This window comes from Calypte anna, chromosome 4 (genome assembly GCF_003957555.1).
Source record: "Calypte anna isolate BGI_N300 chromosome 4, bCalAnn1_v1.p, whole genome shotgun sequence".
NCBI lineage: Eukaryota > Metazoa > Chordata > Aves > Apodiformes > Trochilidae > Calypte > Calypte anna.
Window position 1 is genome coordinate 13,356,320 of NC_044247.1, and position 17,229 is coordinate 13,373,548.

At 39.6% G+C, this 17,229-nt stretch overlaps 1 protein-coding gene across 1 annotated transcript in view; it reads left to right on the forward strand.

The window, feature by feature from the left end:
* GRIA3 (glutamate ionotropic receptor AMPA type subunit 3) overlaps positions 1–17,229 on the forward strand; it is a 144,790-nt gene that overhangs the window by 26,174 nt on the left and 101,387 nt on the right. Inside the window, exon 3 of the mRNA XM_030448850.1 lies at positions 6,555–6,794. Coding sequence (XP_030304710.1) covers positions 6,555–6,794 — 240 coding nt within the window. The remainder of the gene's footprint in view (positions 1–6,554; positions 6,795–17,229) is intronic.

Here is a 17,229-nt window from a genome sequence, read left to right on the forward strand (position 1 = left end):
CTGAAACTGTGCCTTTCATCATCCTTGCTGTCTAAAAGCATCTGACTTCAGATATTTTCTGATGCTTTCTTTCTTGTGAGCAGTCATTGCAGGTCTCACCAGGCACCTATTGGCATCAGGGTGTGCAGGAGACTTTGTGCTGCTGGTTCTTACTAGCACTGTAACAGCCTAAGTGCCCTATTTTTATTGTTGCAAGCTGGCATTTTTCATATGCTCATAAAATTCACACAAATGTTTCAGTGGGAAGAGAAGATCCAGCACGTAGGAAATTCATGTTTGCTGTTAGGGTTTTATTTGACTGCAGCAGTATATAGATAAAGTCCAAAATGAGTCAAGTTTAATGAGTCAAGTCATGTATGTCATAAATAATTGAGCATAGTGAAGGAAACCAAGGTTGTGGCAGTGTATTTGTACAGCACCCAGCACCCAGGAGCTCTAAGTTGAGTCTCAGTCATCCTGAAAAATGGATAAGAAATAAAGACACATTTCATAATGTGTAGTGGAGTTGGGAACAGAGTGACAAAAGTCATCCTGGACTGGATCTTGACCTGAGAGTTTCTAGGAGTGCTTGGTTCTAGACATTTCTTTTGGATTGTTTTGCAGTAAACTGTATGAATGGAATAATCCTAACTCCTTTCATTTGTAATTTAATAATCCTCCCCTCCCAGTGCTTGAAAGTGCTGGGTTTAATTTGTAGGATCTTCTAAAAAGAAATGCAAGCTGAAGCAAGTGTATGTATTTGAAGAAGATGCTATAGATACCCAGCAAGCTGGGTAGTTCTTCGTAAAAAGAATTAGACAAAACACTGCAGTTACATCACTGGGAAAACTGTTGCCATAAATGAAGTAACAAAAGTAAATCATAGTTTTGTTTTGTGAGGTTTTAGGGTTGGATTCTTTTGTTTTGAGGGGATTTTCTTTGTAAGGGCAATTTTTATTTTAGGTAGACTAAGACATGATGTAATAGCCAATATCTCAGGGTATTTGTGTCTGGTTCCAAGTTAAAATTTCCTTGCTTCCCTCCCACCTCCAAGAATGCTCTATTAACTGGTTCAGTAAATGATGTCTTCAGAAATGCTTCTTGTCTCAGCTGAATTTTAAGTAGCACAGAGGAATGTTTTCTTCTTGACACAATTCAGTGCCTTGACAATTTACATGGAAAAGCCAGATTTATTTGCCATAGGTAAATGCAGTTTATTTTGCTTTTAATTCTAATATGATGAGTTTGTGGTTAAAGGAAGCTCCTGAGCCTGATTGCCTGGATCCCCCCAAAAATAGCTCATTCTGCATTCAGGGACACTGCTGTGCTGATCTCCTCAGCATCAGGGAAGAGAGACTTTGCCTTTTTCTTCAGAATATGAAAACGAAAGGGCAAGAAAGGCAGAGGCATTGTTGGGCCCCCTCAGAGCTTGCATGCTTACTGTGTGAAGTGACCTTAATGATAACCCTGGCATTATTACTGCAAGGAAGTCATAGGATGGAGCTTTGGATAGGAAATAGCAACTGCTCTGAGATTCACTGTGTATTATAAAGTAGTCCCATTAGTCTGTTGGCAGTGAGAATTGTCTGGAATCCAAGACAATTGGCAGTAGAAAGTGGAGGGAATAAAATTACTTCACAGCTGAGGGAAAGGTAGAAAACACAACTGAGGAACTGGCATGAGCAAAAATGTCAGGTGTGGTTGGGCTCCTTTCCTCCCCAAGAGCTGGATGGTGTCAGGAAGGGCTGCACAGTGCCCCCTGATAGAGGTTAATTTTCTTTATAAGAAATTGATGTGAGCAAAGGGGAAATTACTTGTCCATAGAGACAGCAATGAAGAAGGACTTGGATCTCAGGTATTGCAATCTCCAACCCCTGACTCCAAAACTGCCAACTACAGCCCTGGGCAGAAGTGCAGTGGTTGTTGTGATGGGGTCCATCCTGCTGCATCAAAGCCAGGCATTGGTGATACCATCTGGGAGGAATGATGCCTTGAGATCCATCCATTAATATGGATATCTACTTTTTTGTTAGCTTTATACATCCCTGCTTTAAACAAGCAAAATCCAAACCTACTTCGGTTGGATTCCTAGGAGCAATTCAGTTGTTTACAGTAAGAACTGAAAGTAAAAATACAAATAAATAAATAAATGGGTGTCAGAGAAGTTTTTACTTTACCTTCCAGGCAATAGGCAGTAGAAATGTCAGAGCCTGTACAACCTTGCTGTGTCAGGAATACTCACAGTCACGAAGAGGTAGAAGAGCTAAATACCAGGAGAATGCAAAAAACACATTTTAAAAAGACACAAAACATCTAATAACTTGTGTAAAATGGGGCATCTTTTGAGATTATGGCCTGAAGCCTTCCTGGGGTCTCAGTGAAAACAAAAAAAAAAAAAATCAGATCTGGATAATTTTAGCAAGTTTCTGTGGTGAGGCTGACTTGACTGGAGGGAGAATGGAACTGTGAGTAAAACAGAAGGCTTGGGTTTGCTGAGTTCCACTGACATTTAGGTTGGCTCAGCTGCTCTTCAGTACAGAAACAAAGATTTTATTTATTTGAGTTTGGGGTTTTTGTTTGTTTGGTTGGTTTGTTTGTTTGTTTGTTTTTATAGCAAATTCTGCTTAGACTGTGATCACTCTGGCTCTGGGCATTTTCCTTCCCCATCAGGAAACCCCAGTCTCTCATGACCTCAAGGTTCTTTATCTTCCCTTGACATGCCTGAACATCCACAAGCTTCTCCATAGCATCCCTTCCTCTCCTGAAGATTTTGGCATGTGGCAATTAACTGACTCTGAGACCAAGCCCTGAGTCTCCATTAATACAGATTCACCTAATGCCCAAATCATGGATTCTGTTTCCCTGTTGGAGAACAACCTTTGCTCAGGACCTCTGCCCCTGTTTGTGGAGGTTGCAGCTTTTTCAGGTCAGGTTATAAAGCAACTTGGTTATGTGCTGTCCCTGGAAAGAGATGCACATCCACATATTTATAATTATAATAGGGCTATTTCATAAGGCCATAGCTCAGCAAACAAACAAAAAAAAAATTGCTGAGTTTTTTTGGTTTTTTGTTGTTTGTTTTTTTTTAGTAATGATGTTGCATGGGTTCCAAATCACTTCTTTAACAGCCAAAGTATGTGTTTGACCATCTGCATTTTCAAAATAGGAAAAAACAAACATAAATCAACAGTGATTAATTAAGGAAAAATACCAAATTTCTTACTCAAACATGAGGATGGTTCTGATTGCCTGTAGAAAGTAGTTTGTAAAAAGAGCTCAGAGCTAAGGTTTAGTTAGCCTTTTTAAAATTTTGCCTATGGCCCAGTGATGGTAGAATAATGTTGTAATTAAAATTAATGTGATTGCATGTTTGCTTTTTGGAAAGGAAGTAACATTATGGCTGTGGGTTCATGGATGTTCAAGTAGCTTCATCTGTTCACATAGGAGATGAGGTCACAAACTAAACAAAAGACCTAATGCTGGAAAATTGTAAGACAATTGTGAGTTTAAAAGTAGAAATGAACAGTGAGGACAAAGATAATTGGTCTTTTAGCTTCTCCTTATAAAAACAATGGTTTATTTGCCTTTTAAATGGGCCAGTAAAATTGAATTGACACCCTACATGCAGTGCATGCAGAAGAGACAGTCAGGAAGAAGCAGCTATAGGCAGAGGAGCTTAAGAGATGAAGATTTTGTAAATCCAATAAAAAACATAGTCTGAAAACATGGAAAGGCTGAAAGATCTGCAGTGAATACAAACCTGAATCAGAGGAAATAAGACTGGGCAGGGAGATGTACTTCTTAGAAGATAATGTTAGAGATTCTCCAGAATTTTTAGGAAAAAAAGCAAGGAATATCTGAGAGGTCAAATCAGCTTTCACCTGTGCTGGGATGCTCTGTGCAGGCAGCAGCTCCGTGTTGGCTCTTTGGGGTCATGTTCACTGATGGATTTTTAGTTTTCTTTCTCAGATTACTGACAAATTGAGAGTGGACTCTTTGCATAAATGAGCACAATCTGCTGTGAAAATAGTTACACCTTAAGTGCTTTAAAATAGCCAGAAGTTTGTCCAAAGCACAAAGACCTTGAACCATTTTCAAACTGTTGACCACTGTTGACAGGAGAGAGCACAAACCCAACCAGGTCTCAGCTGGTTCCCAGCACCGTGCTGGGAGGCACTGGTCCATGCTGGAGCTGACCTTGAGCACTGCAGCTCTTCTTTCTACTGACTCCAGAGGGTCCAGGATGTTGCAGTCTTAATAATTTCTAATCTGCATTACAGTCCTACTCTGAGACAGCTTTCTGAGCATCCTTGTGAATCCATTTTCAGATACAGGATGGAGTCCCAGTTCTCAAGTGTTCCTGAGCTTTATACTTTGTAGCTGATAAGAAACAACTGGCAATGCCAGGGTTGTTTGAAATACTCTGGGTTTTTGGGGTCAGGAGACATTTGAGAATATGTTTTGTTTGCATTGCAAGAAGGGATGTTTCCTGGAATAATTGTTCTTCTCTCCTTGCTCTGCAGTACAGAATCTACATCAAGAACTAGTAAAGTAGGCCAATAATAAATATGTAAAAGCCTGATCTGAGAGGTATGAACTCAGTGGTTATGAGGACACCCAGCTCTGCTAGCCCCACTTCAGTGATTATTCCCATGGAGTTAGAGGGTTTACATGCCATGGAAATGATTTGGAGACTGCCAGACTTTCTGGTGTCTTTATTTTCCCCTTTTTTCACCTTTAATGTAGTGCCTTTTATTTGTTACTTCAGCAGATAATTTTTATTGTAGCTTTCCTACTTTATATCCTGCTGGTATATAGTTTAACAAAATGCCTTTTGAAATAGTGTATTTAATTCCTCAGTCATGCCTCTGGGAATCAATTCTTGCTGTATGATAACTCCTTTTATATCTTTTCTCTACTGTGGCTGAGAACTTCCACAAACTTTTCTTTCAGAAATCACTACTTCTTATTCCCTCTCTGTGCCTCCTGTGCATCTCTTTTCTGTCTACACCAGCTGTTTTTTGCTGCTGGTATCCATGTCTGGTCATGCTCTATTACAGTGCCCTAAACTCTTCTAAAAAAATCCTTAAGAGAATTTATATTTTTCCATCTGGAACTGCAGTAAGAAAATAGAATTTTCACACCTGACTACTTATTCCAGGTGTTATCCAGGAGGCTCTGTCAATGAGCTGATATGATGAAGAATCCTTTTTAGACTTATTTTAGCAGGCTTTAGTGATTCTGAATGGGAGCATTTCTGGTAGGAAATGTTCCATGATGGTACTTTCAGAAGTAAAAATGCTGTGTATTTCTGTGTAAATGTCATGTCTTCTTTCCTGGTAATTACTTCCCCTTGCATTTTGCTAAGTTAAGTGTGCAGCATTTTGGCAAAAGTGGTTAATGGGGCTAGCTGAAACTTGTTAAATCCAGTTCTTGACAAACAAAATTGTCAATCTTGAATGAGCATTTTCCTGGGAAACTTATTTTCATTACAAATAGGACTTGCTCATCCCAGTCCAGCAATGCTTCTATTTAGAAGTGCTGCTATCCTGTAGTGTATTTCAGTTGTACCATTTTGAGTATGGACCCCAGCCCCAGCATCCCACATCTCAAGCTCCTCTAGTGCAGTCTCCTTCCTGCAAAAGAACCCTGGGCCATAAGAAGCTGACTCTGTTCCTTCAGAGCTGAACAACAGAGAAACTCTTTTCCCTGCAACTCCCATGAAGCTGACATTTATAAATTGAAATACTTCCATTTTTGTCCAATATGGTCATTGTTCAGTTCAGAAAACATAGGAAGTTAAGTGTTTCCCCAGATAAGAACCTGTGAAACACAACACCTTTCACTACATTTTGGTTATTTTCTGGTACAAGATGAGTTTGTCAGGACACCAGGATGCTTAATGACTAAAAGCCTTCAGAGTAAGGGATATCCATTTTGCTCCCATGAAGCAACAATGTGTTCCTCATTTGTGTGGTTATTAGTGAGCCCAACACTTTCCAAATTGCTGCTGAAACATTTAACACTTTGTTGAAAAGCCAACAATTCCTCACTGAAAAAGACCACACACAGATCTCATACAGAGATTACAGAGTTGTGGACTCCAAATGAATAAAGCATCCAGATTTCTTTGAAGCAGATCTGATTTAAGGTGGGAAACTGGAGAAAACTACATCTTAATCTTTTGACTTTTAGGCAATCCTGACATTTTTTACATAGTTGCTAAAAGAGCTCTCAAGGTGCTACTAAAGGGAGGGAGGGTATTTTACAGACATGCAATGTAATCTCGTATTTGGTTTTAAAGATATTTTTTTTTAAGATTAGTGGATTGTAATAACATAGCAGGACAAATCACAATCAAAAATATGCTCAGGCTACTATAATGGTGACGAAGTTGGTACAATTCCCAGCTAAACTGCAAGGACTATATGTAAAATCTTATTAATTCATTCCACCTGCTGCATCATACAGAGTGATTTCAGTATTGCTTAGAAACTTTACTTAAAATTACACCTTGAAAGATTGTTTGCATTCATTACTTGACAGATTTTAACACTCCTGTTTGGCTTTGTTAGTCTGTTCACAGTTTTCCAGAGGAGTTTATGCCATCTTTGGATTCTATGACCAGATGTCAATGAACACACTGACTTCATTTTGTGGAGCTCTTCACACATCCTTCATCACACCCAGCTTCCCAACAGATGCAGATGTGCAATTTGTCATCCAGATGCGGCCAGCATTGAAAGGAGCCATCTTGAGTCTCTTGACTTATTACAAATGGGAAAAGTTTGTGTACCTCTACGACACAGAACGGGGTAAGCACCATCATTTTAAGTGATTTTTCTGCTAACTTGCTGTATCACCAGAATCAGGATGTGCAGCCCATCCCAATTTTCTTCTGGATGCAGGCAGCACATTCTGATGGTCCTAGGGTTGTTCTGAAGAAGGTAAAATGGATAAATGAAAAGAAGGCATCTTCATGTTAGTGATCATTTATAAAGAGATTGTCTGGAGGATAATGGCAGCACTGTAAGCATTAAATTTGGAACACCTGGTTTCCATGGAATCACAGACTCCACACTTGCCAGTGGTTTTGAGCTTTGCAAAAGAACTAAAGTCAGCACTATGAAGGAGCCTGCTAAGTAAGACCTTTCCCTTTGCATGACATTGCAAATCCCACACCACTTTACATAAATGCTCATTTCTCCTGTCACTGGACAAATAGAATCCATGCAAAGATATCCTCTGGAGATGTCTTGGCATCAACAGTGGTCTAGGAATATAATTTATAAGACTTGGTTAGGGCTCTGGTGCATTGAAGGTGCTCTAGATATGTCACATGGATATCCAGTGATGAATTCAGATACATGACAAGAATGACCAGAGATGTGTTTCACTAAATGAAAATATACTAAAACCAGTGTTTTCACACTTAAGCTAATTACCAAGTAGCACCTAAGGTAGCAAATCCTGCCTAAGCACCAAAACCCCTTTTCTGTGAGGAATCCTACGTATTTCTCTGTAGCAGCTGTTGCCACCTTCTCTGAGTGGTACAGAATTTGGTTACAGATTTTACCTGATTTGCATTTTTTGCATCAGAGACCTTCAAATCAAAGGGGTCTGGATAGAGCCAAAGGAGCTTCAATCCCATTCCCTGGTTCCTCTGACAAAGTTCTGGTTACCCTAGGCTATTGCATGTTGGAAAAAGATGCAGTGCTCAGTGGCTGTGCTTTTCACAGTGAAGCTTCATAGCATCACCCAACTAAGGACATACTGTGTGGTGAAAGGAAATAATTCTTAGTCTGGTTCAGGTGAATGCCAAAAATTGAGAGTTTTAGTTGAGGGATTTGGAGGACTTGGGTATTTCTGTTGTTGAAAAAAGCTAGCAATGAGATCAAGTGGAAAGTATGGAGTTGTAAAGAATGCCATTAATTTTTACATCTTTTAAAACTACCACCCAAGCATCCATATTTTTTGATAGTTCACTTTTAAATGAATGCTTCTGTGAATATGCCCTTTGGTTGAGTGCCAAATGTGATTAAACTTTCAGCATGTGATAAAGTAAAATGTCCTGTGTTCCAGGACTGATGAAACTTTCCATGATTAAGCCTAATGAAGTTTGCTTTGGAAAGAGATGCATCAGGCATCCAAGATCCAAATAAGAAATTTGGCACTTTGGACTGGAAAAAGCATCAAAACCAGTGGGAGTTTTACCAGAACTTGTCTAGATGGCATAACAGTCAGATGAACTGGGACAGTAACAGAAGTCATGAAGGAAAATGTACTGACTTAGACTTATATTTTCTACAGTTCTCAGTGTATACAGTATTTAGGTAGACACAAGTCTAATCATGAGCTTATTCTGATGACTGATCTCTCTAGAACAGTTCAGGTTGTATCTAGGCTTCATTTTGCCTTGTTCATACCAAGGTTAAAACCCAGCTCTGGCTGGTGAAATTAGTCCCAGAGATCTGTGTCTTAAGGATGGAAGAGACATCAATGCCTAAGGGTACCTTGCTGATTGGGTTTGAGGTGTTTGGGATAACCTTACCACATCTTGTCTTTCCTTCCTATGCATACATCCCCATTTGCTGGTGTCTGAGGACATATTTCCTATCTGCTAAAGCAGGAAAAACAATGTAAAGTTTATTGTATTCAGTTACTGCTGGTTTAGTTAGGTTAAACTTGGTAGTAGCTTTACCTGAGCTGTATTTGCTGTATTCTTCCAACATGAAAATAAACAAGATTCTTGTAGGTGGGAGTTGCAGGGCAATTAGGTACTGAGAAATAAGCAGATTTTTTTGTTTGATGAGCAGCAATCATGGATGATGGCACCTGAAGCCTTTGGCTTTTCTAGTGTGCTGCCAAATTTCTTGCCTTTAAATACAAAAAAACATCCCCAGAGGTTGAACAATCACCATGGTGAATGACTGCCTGGGCAGGGCAGTGAGCAGGCTGTGCATGGTCCTGTGCTGAGATGCCATCTGAAATGAAACCTCCAGAGCTGGCCCAGATTTCATTAATTCCTCTCTTAGATATTTGACTGCTTGGGGCACAAGCACTGGAGACAGAAGGTGTTAAGCAGTTTACCAGCAGTTCCTGAAATAAACTATTTAAATGCTGCCTTCCTATGAAGATTATTATCTCACTGCTTTGTTTGACAGTCTGAGGAATGGCAAAACACCAGACAACTCTTCTGTCTATTTAGTAGTAGCTGTGGATTTAATTGTTGTTGCAAGTAGTTTTAGAGTGTTCTGATGAAGCAAATCATGCTATTATCAAACATTTGCATTTATGTACATAAATACTGCAGATTAATTAAATATTACAGATTCCATACACAACTGAACAAACTTTTTTGTGGTTTGATACTGTTTGTTGATCTATTTTGGTTTAAGGAGAATAGAGAACCAGCTTTATAAAACTGACTTCCTTAAGCAGTGGCTTTTTTTTTTTTTTTAGCTTTGCCATCAAATCATATAACCACATGGTTTCCCCTCAGTGACATCAGGCACAGTATTGTGATGGTTTTTGGCCCCTGCAAGGAAGCCAAAAGATAAATCTGAAACAATTGACTGGGAAGTTAAGATCTACAATTACACAGCTAGGTGGTGAAGCTTTCAATCCAGTGAGTTAGTGTGTATGTTTTATATTTCTAAGCACATTATATTCTGTTGCTATGAGATGACTGGATATTGCAGATTGTGCTCTCAAATGTATGTTTATGTGCAGACACAAAATTTAGTTTCTTAAAAACAGCTAAAGCTCACAGGAAGAAAATTAAATATGAGATTTATGAATTCCAGCAGCAAGAATTACGTCTGATCATTGTTTATTTCAGTTGCTGGACTTATTTTTTCTCTGAAGAAGCAGAAATTTAAGAGAAATATCAAATTGTATGTTCTTCTTCTAGAACCAGGAGAGAAAATAATCATACTTTGCAGAGAGTAATGATGCTGCAAGGGGAAGAAAGGACATTCATTAAGCAGTCTATAGAAGAAACAGGCATATGTTCTTTCCATGCCACATGCTTTTATTTCATGTGAAAAGGAAATTCAAGGTTGAGTTCTGTTTGTATTAATTCCCATCAGTAAGTTGACTCTGTTGGTTGCTGTGATGCATGCAAAATATCTGATTAATTATGTGGTGCTGACTGCCTTGGTAGGCTGCTCTGCAGTAGAACTAAGACTAATTAAGATTATGTCAGAATGAAATGAGATGGGGTTACATACAGAAATCTATTAAGGATTTGGGTGGCACTTGTCAGGAAAGTCACCTTTTGCATCTCCTGCTGAGGATTAAGTTTCATCAAAAACCTCAGGTTTATTTCACAGAATGTCTTTGGTTGGAAGAGACCTTCAAGATCATCCAGCCCAGCCTTTGACCAACATAAATAAATTTCCAGCCTTTAGGTCTCTTTCTGCTCTTGCTTTGCTTTATTGCAAATTAGATGTTATTGCACTGGAGTCAGTGAACTGGAGCAACACAGGTGTGGATGTGGGAACTTCTGGGTTCCATGGTCACCTTAGCATTGCCTGGAAGGGGGGAGTACTTCTCATTTAATTGTAAAAATGGTACAGTAGATTGTAATACCAAACTTCTGTTTATTTAAATTTCCATAATGATCCTTAAGTAACATTTCAGTTTCTTTTTGCCTGAGAAGCACTGTTTAGCAAAGATAACTCGCTTTCCATCTGTCAGTACAACACGGGCCTTTTCTCCTGCATTACTTTGATTTGTCAGACCTGCTGTGCTCAAAGACATTGATTCCTGTCATGTAGATCATTGAAATAAAATCACACCAAGTGAGTTCTGTGATATGTGCATCAAGCTTCTTCCTCTTCCTTCAGATCACAGGAGTCATCACAGGACAGGAAAGGGACTTTGTGTGGTGCCTGGGAGCACAGTTCAGACAGAGGTACAGACAGATCACAGCCTTGATGGCTTTGTAACCTCTCTAAATCTGAAAATCATCTGTCATTTGCTTTTGGTTTAGTCTGGAAGGAGTCATCTTGTGACACCTAAAATCAAGGAAAAAAAGAAAATTTGGTTAATTATTGCTGTCTGATGTTATGGTTTTTAAAAATTGGTTAACACTCGCTAGGTAAAAGCTGAGGCATGGAAGTGTTCATCTAAAGCCCCATCTTATGTAGCTCAGCAGCACTGAAAATACCTGCTTTAAAAGTAATTACATCTTCAAATTTTGCTGCCACGGAAACAAAAAAACCTGACCTGAACATAACAGGTAGGTAAGGATACAGAAGGCCTGAAAATAGTCTCAGAAAATACAGTCTGTCATATTTCTCTTAAATACCTCAGGTATTTAAGGTACCCTCAGGTACCCTGTTGCATGAAGAAATGTAAGGTAAAGAGTAACAAAAGAATTTTAAAAATTAAAAAAAAAAATTAAAAAAAAAGAGGAACCACTGTAAGCTTGGGTACAAGGCAATGAGGTCTAATTCACTGCTTCTGCTGAAGGGAGAGAATAACTCTTCTGTTTAGTTCTGTTTTTACAAAATGAGGTTAGTTATCTATTGCTATCAAAGGACAAGGCACTTCTGTACAGCTTTCCCTGGAGAGAGAGATTGGAGCTGATAAAAGAAGCAGTATCTAGAACCAGGCTCATTATATTTACCACAAAATTAAATGATGGCTTTTTTTTTTTCTTTTAATGAAATCAGAGTTGCCCTGAACATTACTGATATGTAGAACATAACATTTTTTGCAAAACATCTGGGACAAGATTAATTTTTGTGCAGTCTAAAAGGACTCTGCTTTAGAACCTGATGGATTCCTGGGGATTTTGGAATATCAGCTTCTGGTCTCAGGACTGCTGAAAGCAGCAATGAAAAATATAATGAAACACAGAGTGACTGCCTCTTGTTTATAAGCACTTCCCATGAGCAGAGAGGTGCAAAAGAACTCTTTGCATGTAACTCATTTGTTAAACTTTATGTTGTCTTTCTGCACGTCGGAAGATTTATAAAGACCAATCCTCAGTGAATTGGAAAAATAAAACATCATCATTGGCAAACCCTGCATTCAGCATCTGCTGAACAGCCATGTGTCAAAGGAATCAATAACTGAGCTGTCCCTTAACATGGTTGTTCTTCAGAGCACAGGAGTTGTTCCATTTAAGGCTGCCTAAATTTTCTCAGAATTAAACACTGACCTCTGCCATTCTGAAAACTGTAATTCTTTTCTGCTGGTATGTTTATACCTGTTTAATTCTCAGTTGCACCTATAAATTTGGTGCTGTATTTTGCTTACACTTTTAAAAGGATGAAAGGGGTTTAAATCTTGAGATTATCTTCTGTAAATATCAGTCTCTGGTAAAGAATAATGGAACATACAAAGCGTGCTTGGAAGACTATAAAACATCAAAGCTGACAAAACAAGGCAGGATGCCTGCAAACCTTGATTCTTCTGAGGGTTTTGGCTCTTTTGCAGAAGTGTTCTGGACAGCAGCCCAGGATCATGGGGATGATACCAATACCAATTGCTGGCATTTAGGTAGCTGTGTAGAGGAGCTGCTTCATTGTCCTTTCCCACTTATTTATATACTGGGAAATGTGTAACAGGGAATAAGATCTTGACCAGACCTCTCAAGCTGGGGCTCAGCTTCCATGTCACAGGAACAGGCGTCACCAAACAAGCATCAGAGGTCTGTACATCTGAAGAACCATGCGCCCCAGTAGCTGCCATCCAGAAATTCTCTTCTAAGTCATCATCTTGGCAGAAGGAAACTTGCAACGTGGCCACAAAAGGTTTCCTGTTTTGCATGGCTTTGCTTGAAAGGCTGTGATGCAGGATGATGTTTTCAAACTCTGCTGCAATAGGAAGTGTACACAGTGTAAATACCCTATTAGTAGAAAATCCATTCTTTAGATTTAAAGAATAATTATACCTGATATAGTTATGTGCAATAAGAAAATTATCTGTTTCTTTCACTATCAGCCTTTTGGGAATGAGTGATTTTACCATCTTGTAATGCTAGAAATTGTATCTGTAGAGAATGGAAAGTCATAGATACTGCTTGGCAATATTTGTATGAAATATAAGTAATTTACCCTGACAAAGAGGCAAATCTTGACATTCTTATTTAGGACACATTGCTTCATTGCTTTCAAGCAGTATAATCAATGAACTAAGGCTCTGTTCAGGAAATGTGCCATAGCCTCAACTGAAATATTCCAGGATAGCTTTACTGTTTGACTTTACTGCCTGAATGTTTTTGGCAATAATCTGAGCCTGAACAGTTAAATGTAGCTTTTGATAATCACTCTCCATTTATTTCCCTGAAATCTCTGAAGTCTCATAGGGACTTCTTTTATCTTGGTCTCTGTGGCACACAAAAAGCCCTTTTCCTGAGCTTTCCCCAAACAAACATTGAGACCCCATGTGGGAGAATGGATGTTGCCTGGTTTGTGGGTGCACTGGGTGCCTTAAGCAGTTTCCTCCAGATCTTTCCCATTAGCTGCTATTTGTTTAGCTTACCCCAGTAATTACTTAACCCTTTTTTTCTAGCTTATGAACAAGAGGACTCAATCAACTTTGAAAGTCATCCAGCATGAGATGTATCAGGCTGGTAAGACTAAGATGCAGCTGAAGACCAACAGCATAGAGTTCTTGGCAGAATTCTGTCCTGCAGCTTTGTGCCTCTTAACAGGTCCTCTGTATCCACAGTGGTTTCAGGCTGATGTTGAGCATCCCATGAGGCTGTCAGAACACACACTCCTCTCAGCAGTGTTTTCTAGCACTGAATAACTGCACACATACAACAAAATTGTAGTTTATTGCAGTCCCTGAGGGTCAGGAGGTGTGTCAGGCCATTCAGGAAGAAATGAGCCCCAGTGTTGCTTGTGTGGTGTTGTGATACCATCCAATCTTCCATCCCCACGTCATGGTGGTGTGATGGGATATTATGGTGGTGTGATGGGATGTTATGGTGGTGTGAATCCAGCTGTGGCTGAGAGAGCATCAGGATCTGACCTTGGTTGATGTGAAATCAGCTGGAAAAACTGAGTCAGAACATTGAAGGCACAGAGTGCAAACAGGGAAACCCTGGATAAATAATTTCTGGAAGCCTAAAGCAGGGTGTGTGCTACCCTCGTGGTCCTAAGGAAAGCAACTGGAGCCCTCAGGAACATAAGGTGAGGCCCTGAATGGCTTGAGTAGTAAAGAGGAGAGCTAGCAGCATTGCCATTCACTTGTGCCTTAAAGATGAAGTCTGCAAACAATTGTATTTATAAACTGCCTTGTCTAAACACATGCATTTGAATACTTAGCTTTTCATAAATATGCATGTTTTATCAACTCCTGCTAGAGCCCACGTTTAATTTTGTTTACTGTATGCACAAGTCATTTAAGCAGTAGAAGCTTTTTTTCTCAGTTGATTTTATAGGTGTATAAGCAAGACTCAAATGATCAGAATCTCACGTTTCTGTGTTACTTGAAACAAAGCTAAAGGGCAAGGCAGTTTCCAAGTGCAGGTGAAGGGGATAGAAGGGAGGAGCTGTTGTCCATGCTGCTCTGGGACAAGGAGGCAATTGCAAGGCTTTGCTTGGAATCAGAGGAGAAGAGGTCAAGTCTGTTGACCCTAGGACTTTTTGGGTTAGAAAGGAAAGCTGTAGAAAATAACACCTACATGCAAAGAACTGTGAGTAAACATTTTTGCCAGACCTATTTATTTAACCCTTCTTGCCCAACAGATCTATGGGTTTCCTTAATGTTAGTTTGGTTTAGGGTTTTCTTTTGCATCTGTGTATACAGCAGAGCTTTAAAGACTGACAGCCTCTGGTGTCTTTAGCATCCAGGTGCTCAGAGCAAGGCAGGCAAGTGGTACCAGGGGAGATGTGATGCCCGGTGAGGTGGTAGATTCTCCGTCCCTGGAGACATTTAAAAAAAGACTGGATGTGGCACTCAGTGCCATGGTCTAGCAACTGCTCCGGTGGGTCAAGGGTTGGACTAGATGATCTCTGAGGTCCCTTCCAACCCGGCTAATTCTATGATTCTATGATTCTATGTGCTGGGTCTGCTCAGGGAAGGGAAGTGTCTCACTGACTTCAGGTCTGCATAAGAGAAATTTTATTTTGAGTGGGACTGAAGAAAGCATGGCAGTGTGTTAGCACATTAGCATTCTTAGAAGTTTAGAAATTTTATCACCCTTCACTGGATCTTGATTGTATGTTTACTCTTCACGTGGATCTTCACCTAGAAATGGTTCATTCTTAACCTGAGTGACAACTATTATTATCACTATCATTGTTATTATTATTATCCCATGATATTTTGTGGAACAGTGGCTGTTTCTTGTTCACAAAGAAGGAACAAATTTCCTACCTGTGCTGCTTGTGCTATGATGATGGAATAGTGAGATCTTCAGCACAAGCAAATGAACTTTTCACCAGCTGAAGAACTTCTGAGGAAAGAGCACAGGCTGTTGTGGCTTGATGGAATTACTGTAATAGTTGCAAGTGATAAAAAACAAAAAATTGAGAGTTCTCCAGTGGTTGAGATATATATATATATATATATGAATTTAATGGAGGATCTCAACAAGTTAGTAAAGCAAAACTTCTTTTGTAGAGTGGCCTCAGAGACTCTAAATCAGGTTCTCAGCTAAGCAATGACACAATCTCTTCTCACTACCAAAAGAGAGGCTTTGTATATTTTTAATTTCTTTTGATACAGAACTGTAGAGCATGCTGGGTGAATGGTGTGTAAGAATTTAGCTTTGTTAAGGGCTTGATGCTTTTGAAGTGCTTTTCACTTTTTGGTCTCAAACAACAGTGAATTAAGATCAACAGTATCTGTGTGGGGGCATGCAAGGGTTTTTAGTCCTGTTTTTCAGATGAAAGACTTGGTGTACTGATCAGGAGGTTAACAACCTGATCTTCTGTAAACTTCTATGGAAATACCTTTGAGCTGAAAGCAGAGTGAGCTTTGACATAAAAGATGTGCAGAATGTCATCCTGCAATGAGTGTGGTTATTAATGAAGAAGTTTTTCATTTTTCTACACAAAACCCCCCTTGTCATTTGACCATGAACTCCACTTTTCACCTAGAAAAGAACTTGAGCCTTTGGAAAAACATAATGGATTACTACAAGCTTTGCATTTAAGGTAGTTCACTGAGCTGTGTTTGACATGGACTTGGTTATAGCTTCAATACCTCCCTTCATCTGTGACATTTGGCCCTTCCTGATGTAGTTTCTTTCAGGTTTCAGAGAATTTACTAAACTAGCTTGACCACATACCTTTTTCTTCCCAGCTGTCTCAGTAAGCATAAAGATGACTTGAATGCTTTATAGTAGAAGAATAAATGTGAATGGATTTATGACAAACTCACTCTGCTGGCAGGTAAAATGACCTCATATTGTATTTGGGTTAAGGACTTTTGAAAGGATTTTTCTCCTACGGAGATAGATCTTTCTCTTGTTTCTCATGAAACATTTAAACATCATACCTTTTCCTTTTGTCTTGTTTTGTTTTAGACACTTCTTCCTGCAATTCAAAGTAGGACACATGCATTTCAGGTGTGTAAGGCAGTGTACTGCTGGGGCACAGTGGAATGAAAAATACCTCCATAAAGTGATTAAGTATTAATCTCTCAAGAAAAAAATGTGCAAGGGTTCTGGCATGAATTTTGTACTCAGTAACAAGTAATTATTCATTGCTTCAGCTCTAGATGCATAGCCTCTCCTGGCCTCTTCTATTGCTTTGATTCATGAGGCAAAGCATCACTGGGAGAGAAAGGTGACCTAAGGTTTTATTCCTCCTAAGCTCATTGAGTTCACAGCCTCTTGCTTTGCACTTAAAAGTATTTCTGACATTCCTGGGTTGTCAGCAGCCCAAAGAAACAAGTCATCAGGCAGTGATTTGCACAGCTAGCAGCATGTAGTCAGGGCCCCTCTTCAGTCTGTTAAAGTGATTAAGCACAGACTTGTCATCTCAGAAAACAGCAGAGCATCCCCCTTATTGCTGAAATGTTTCTCCTTGCAGTTTTTAGGGCCAGGATTCCTCAGCAAAGCTGATGAAGCCACAGGGTCTGGCTTTGCACCTGAAATACATCTCTGCTCCCTCCAGGTGAATGGGCTGGAGCCTGAGGAAGGTTTGGAGGGGGTCTTGCCAAGGTCAGAGTAGTGAGTGGGCAGTGTGAGCTAATGCACCATATCTGAAAGTCAAAAATTTCAGAAGCCAGAGCTGTGAGTGCTGGAAACACAACTCCAGTTCTGTTCTCAGCCCCAGC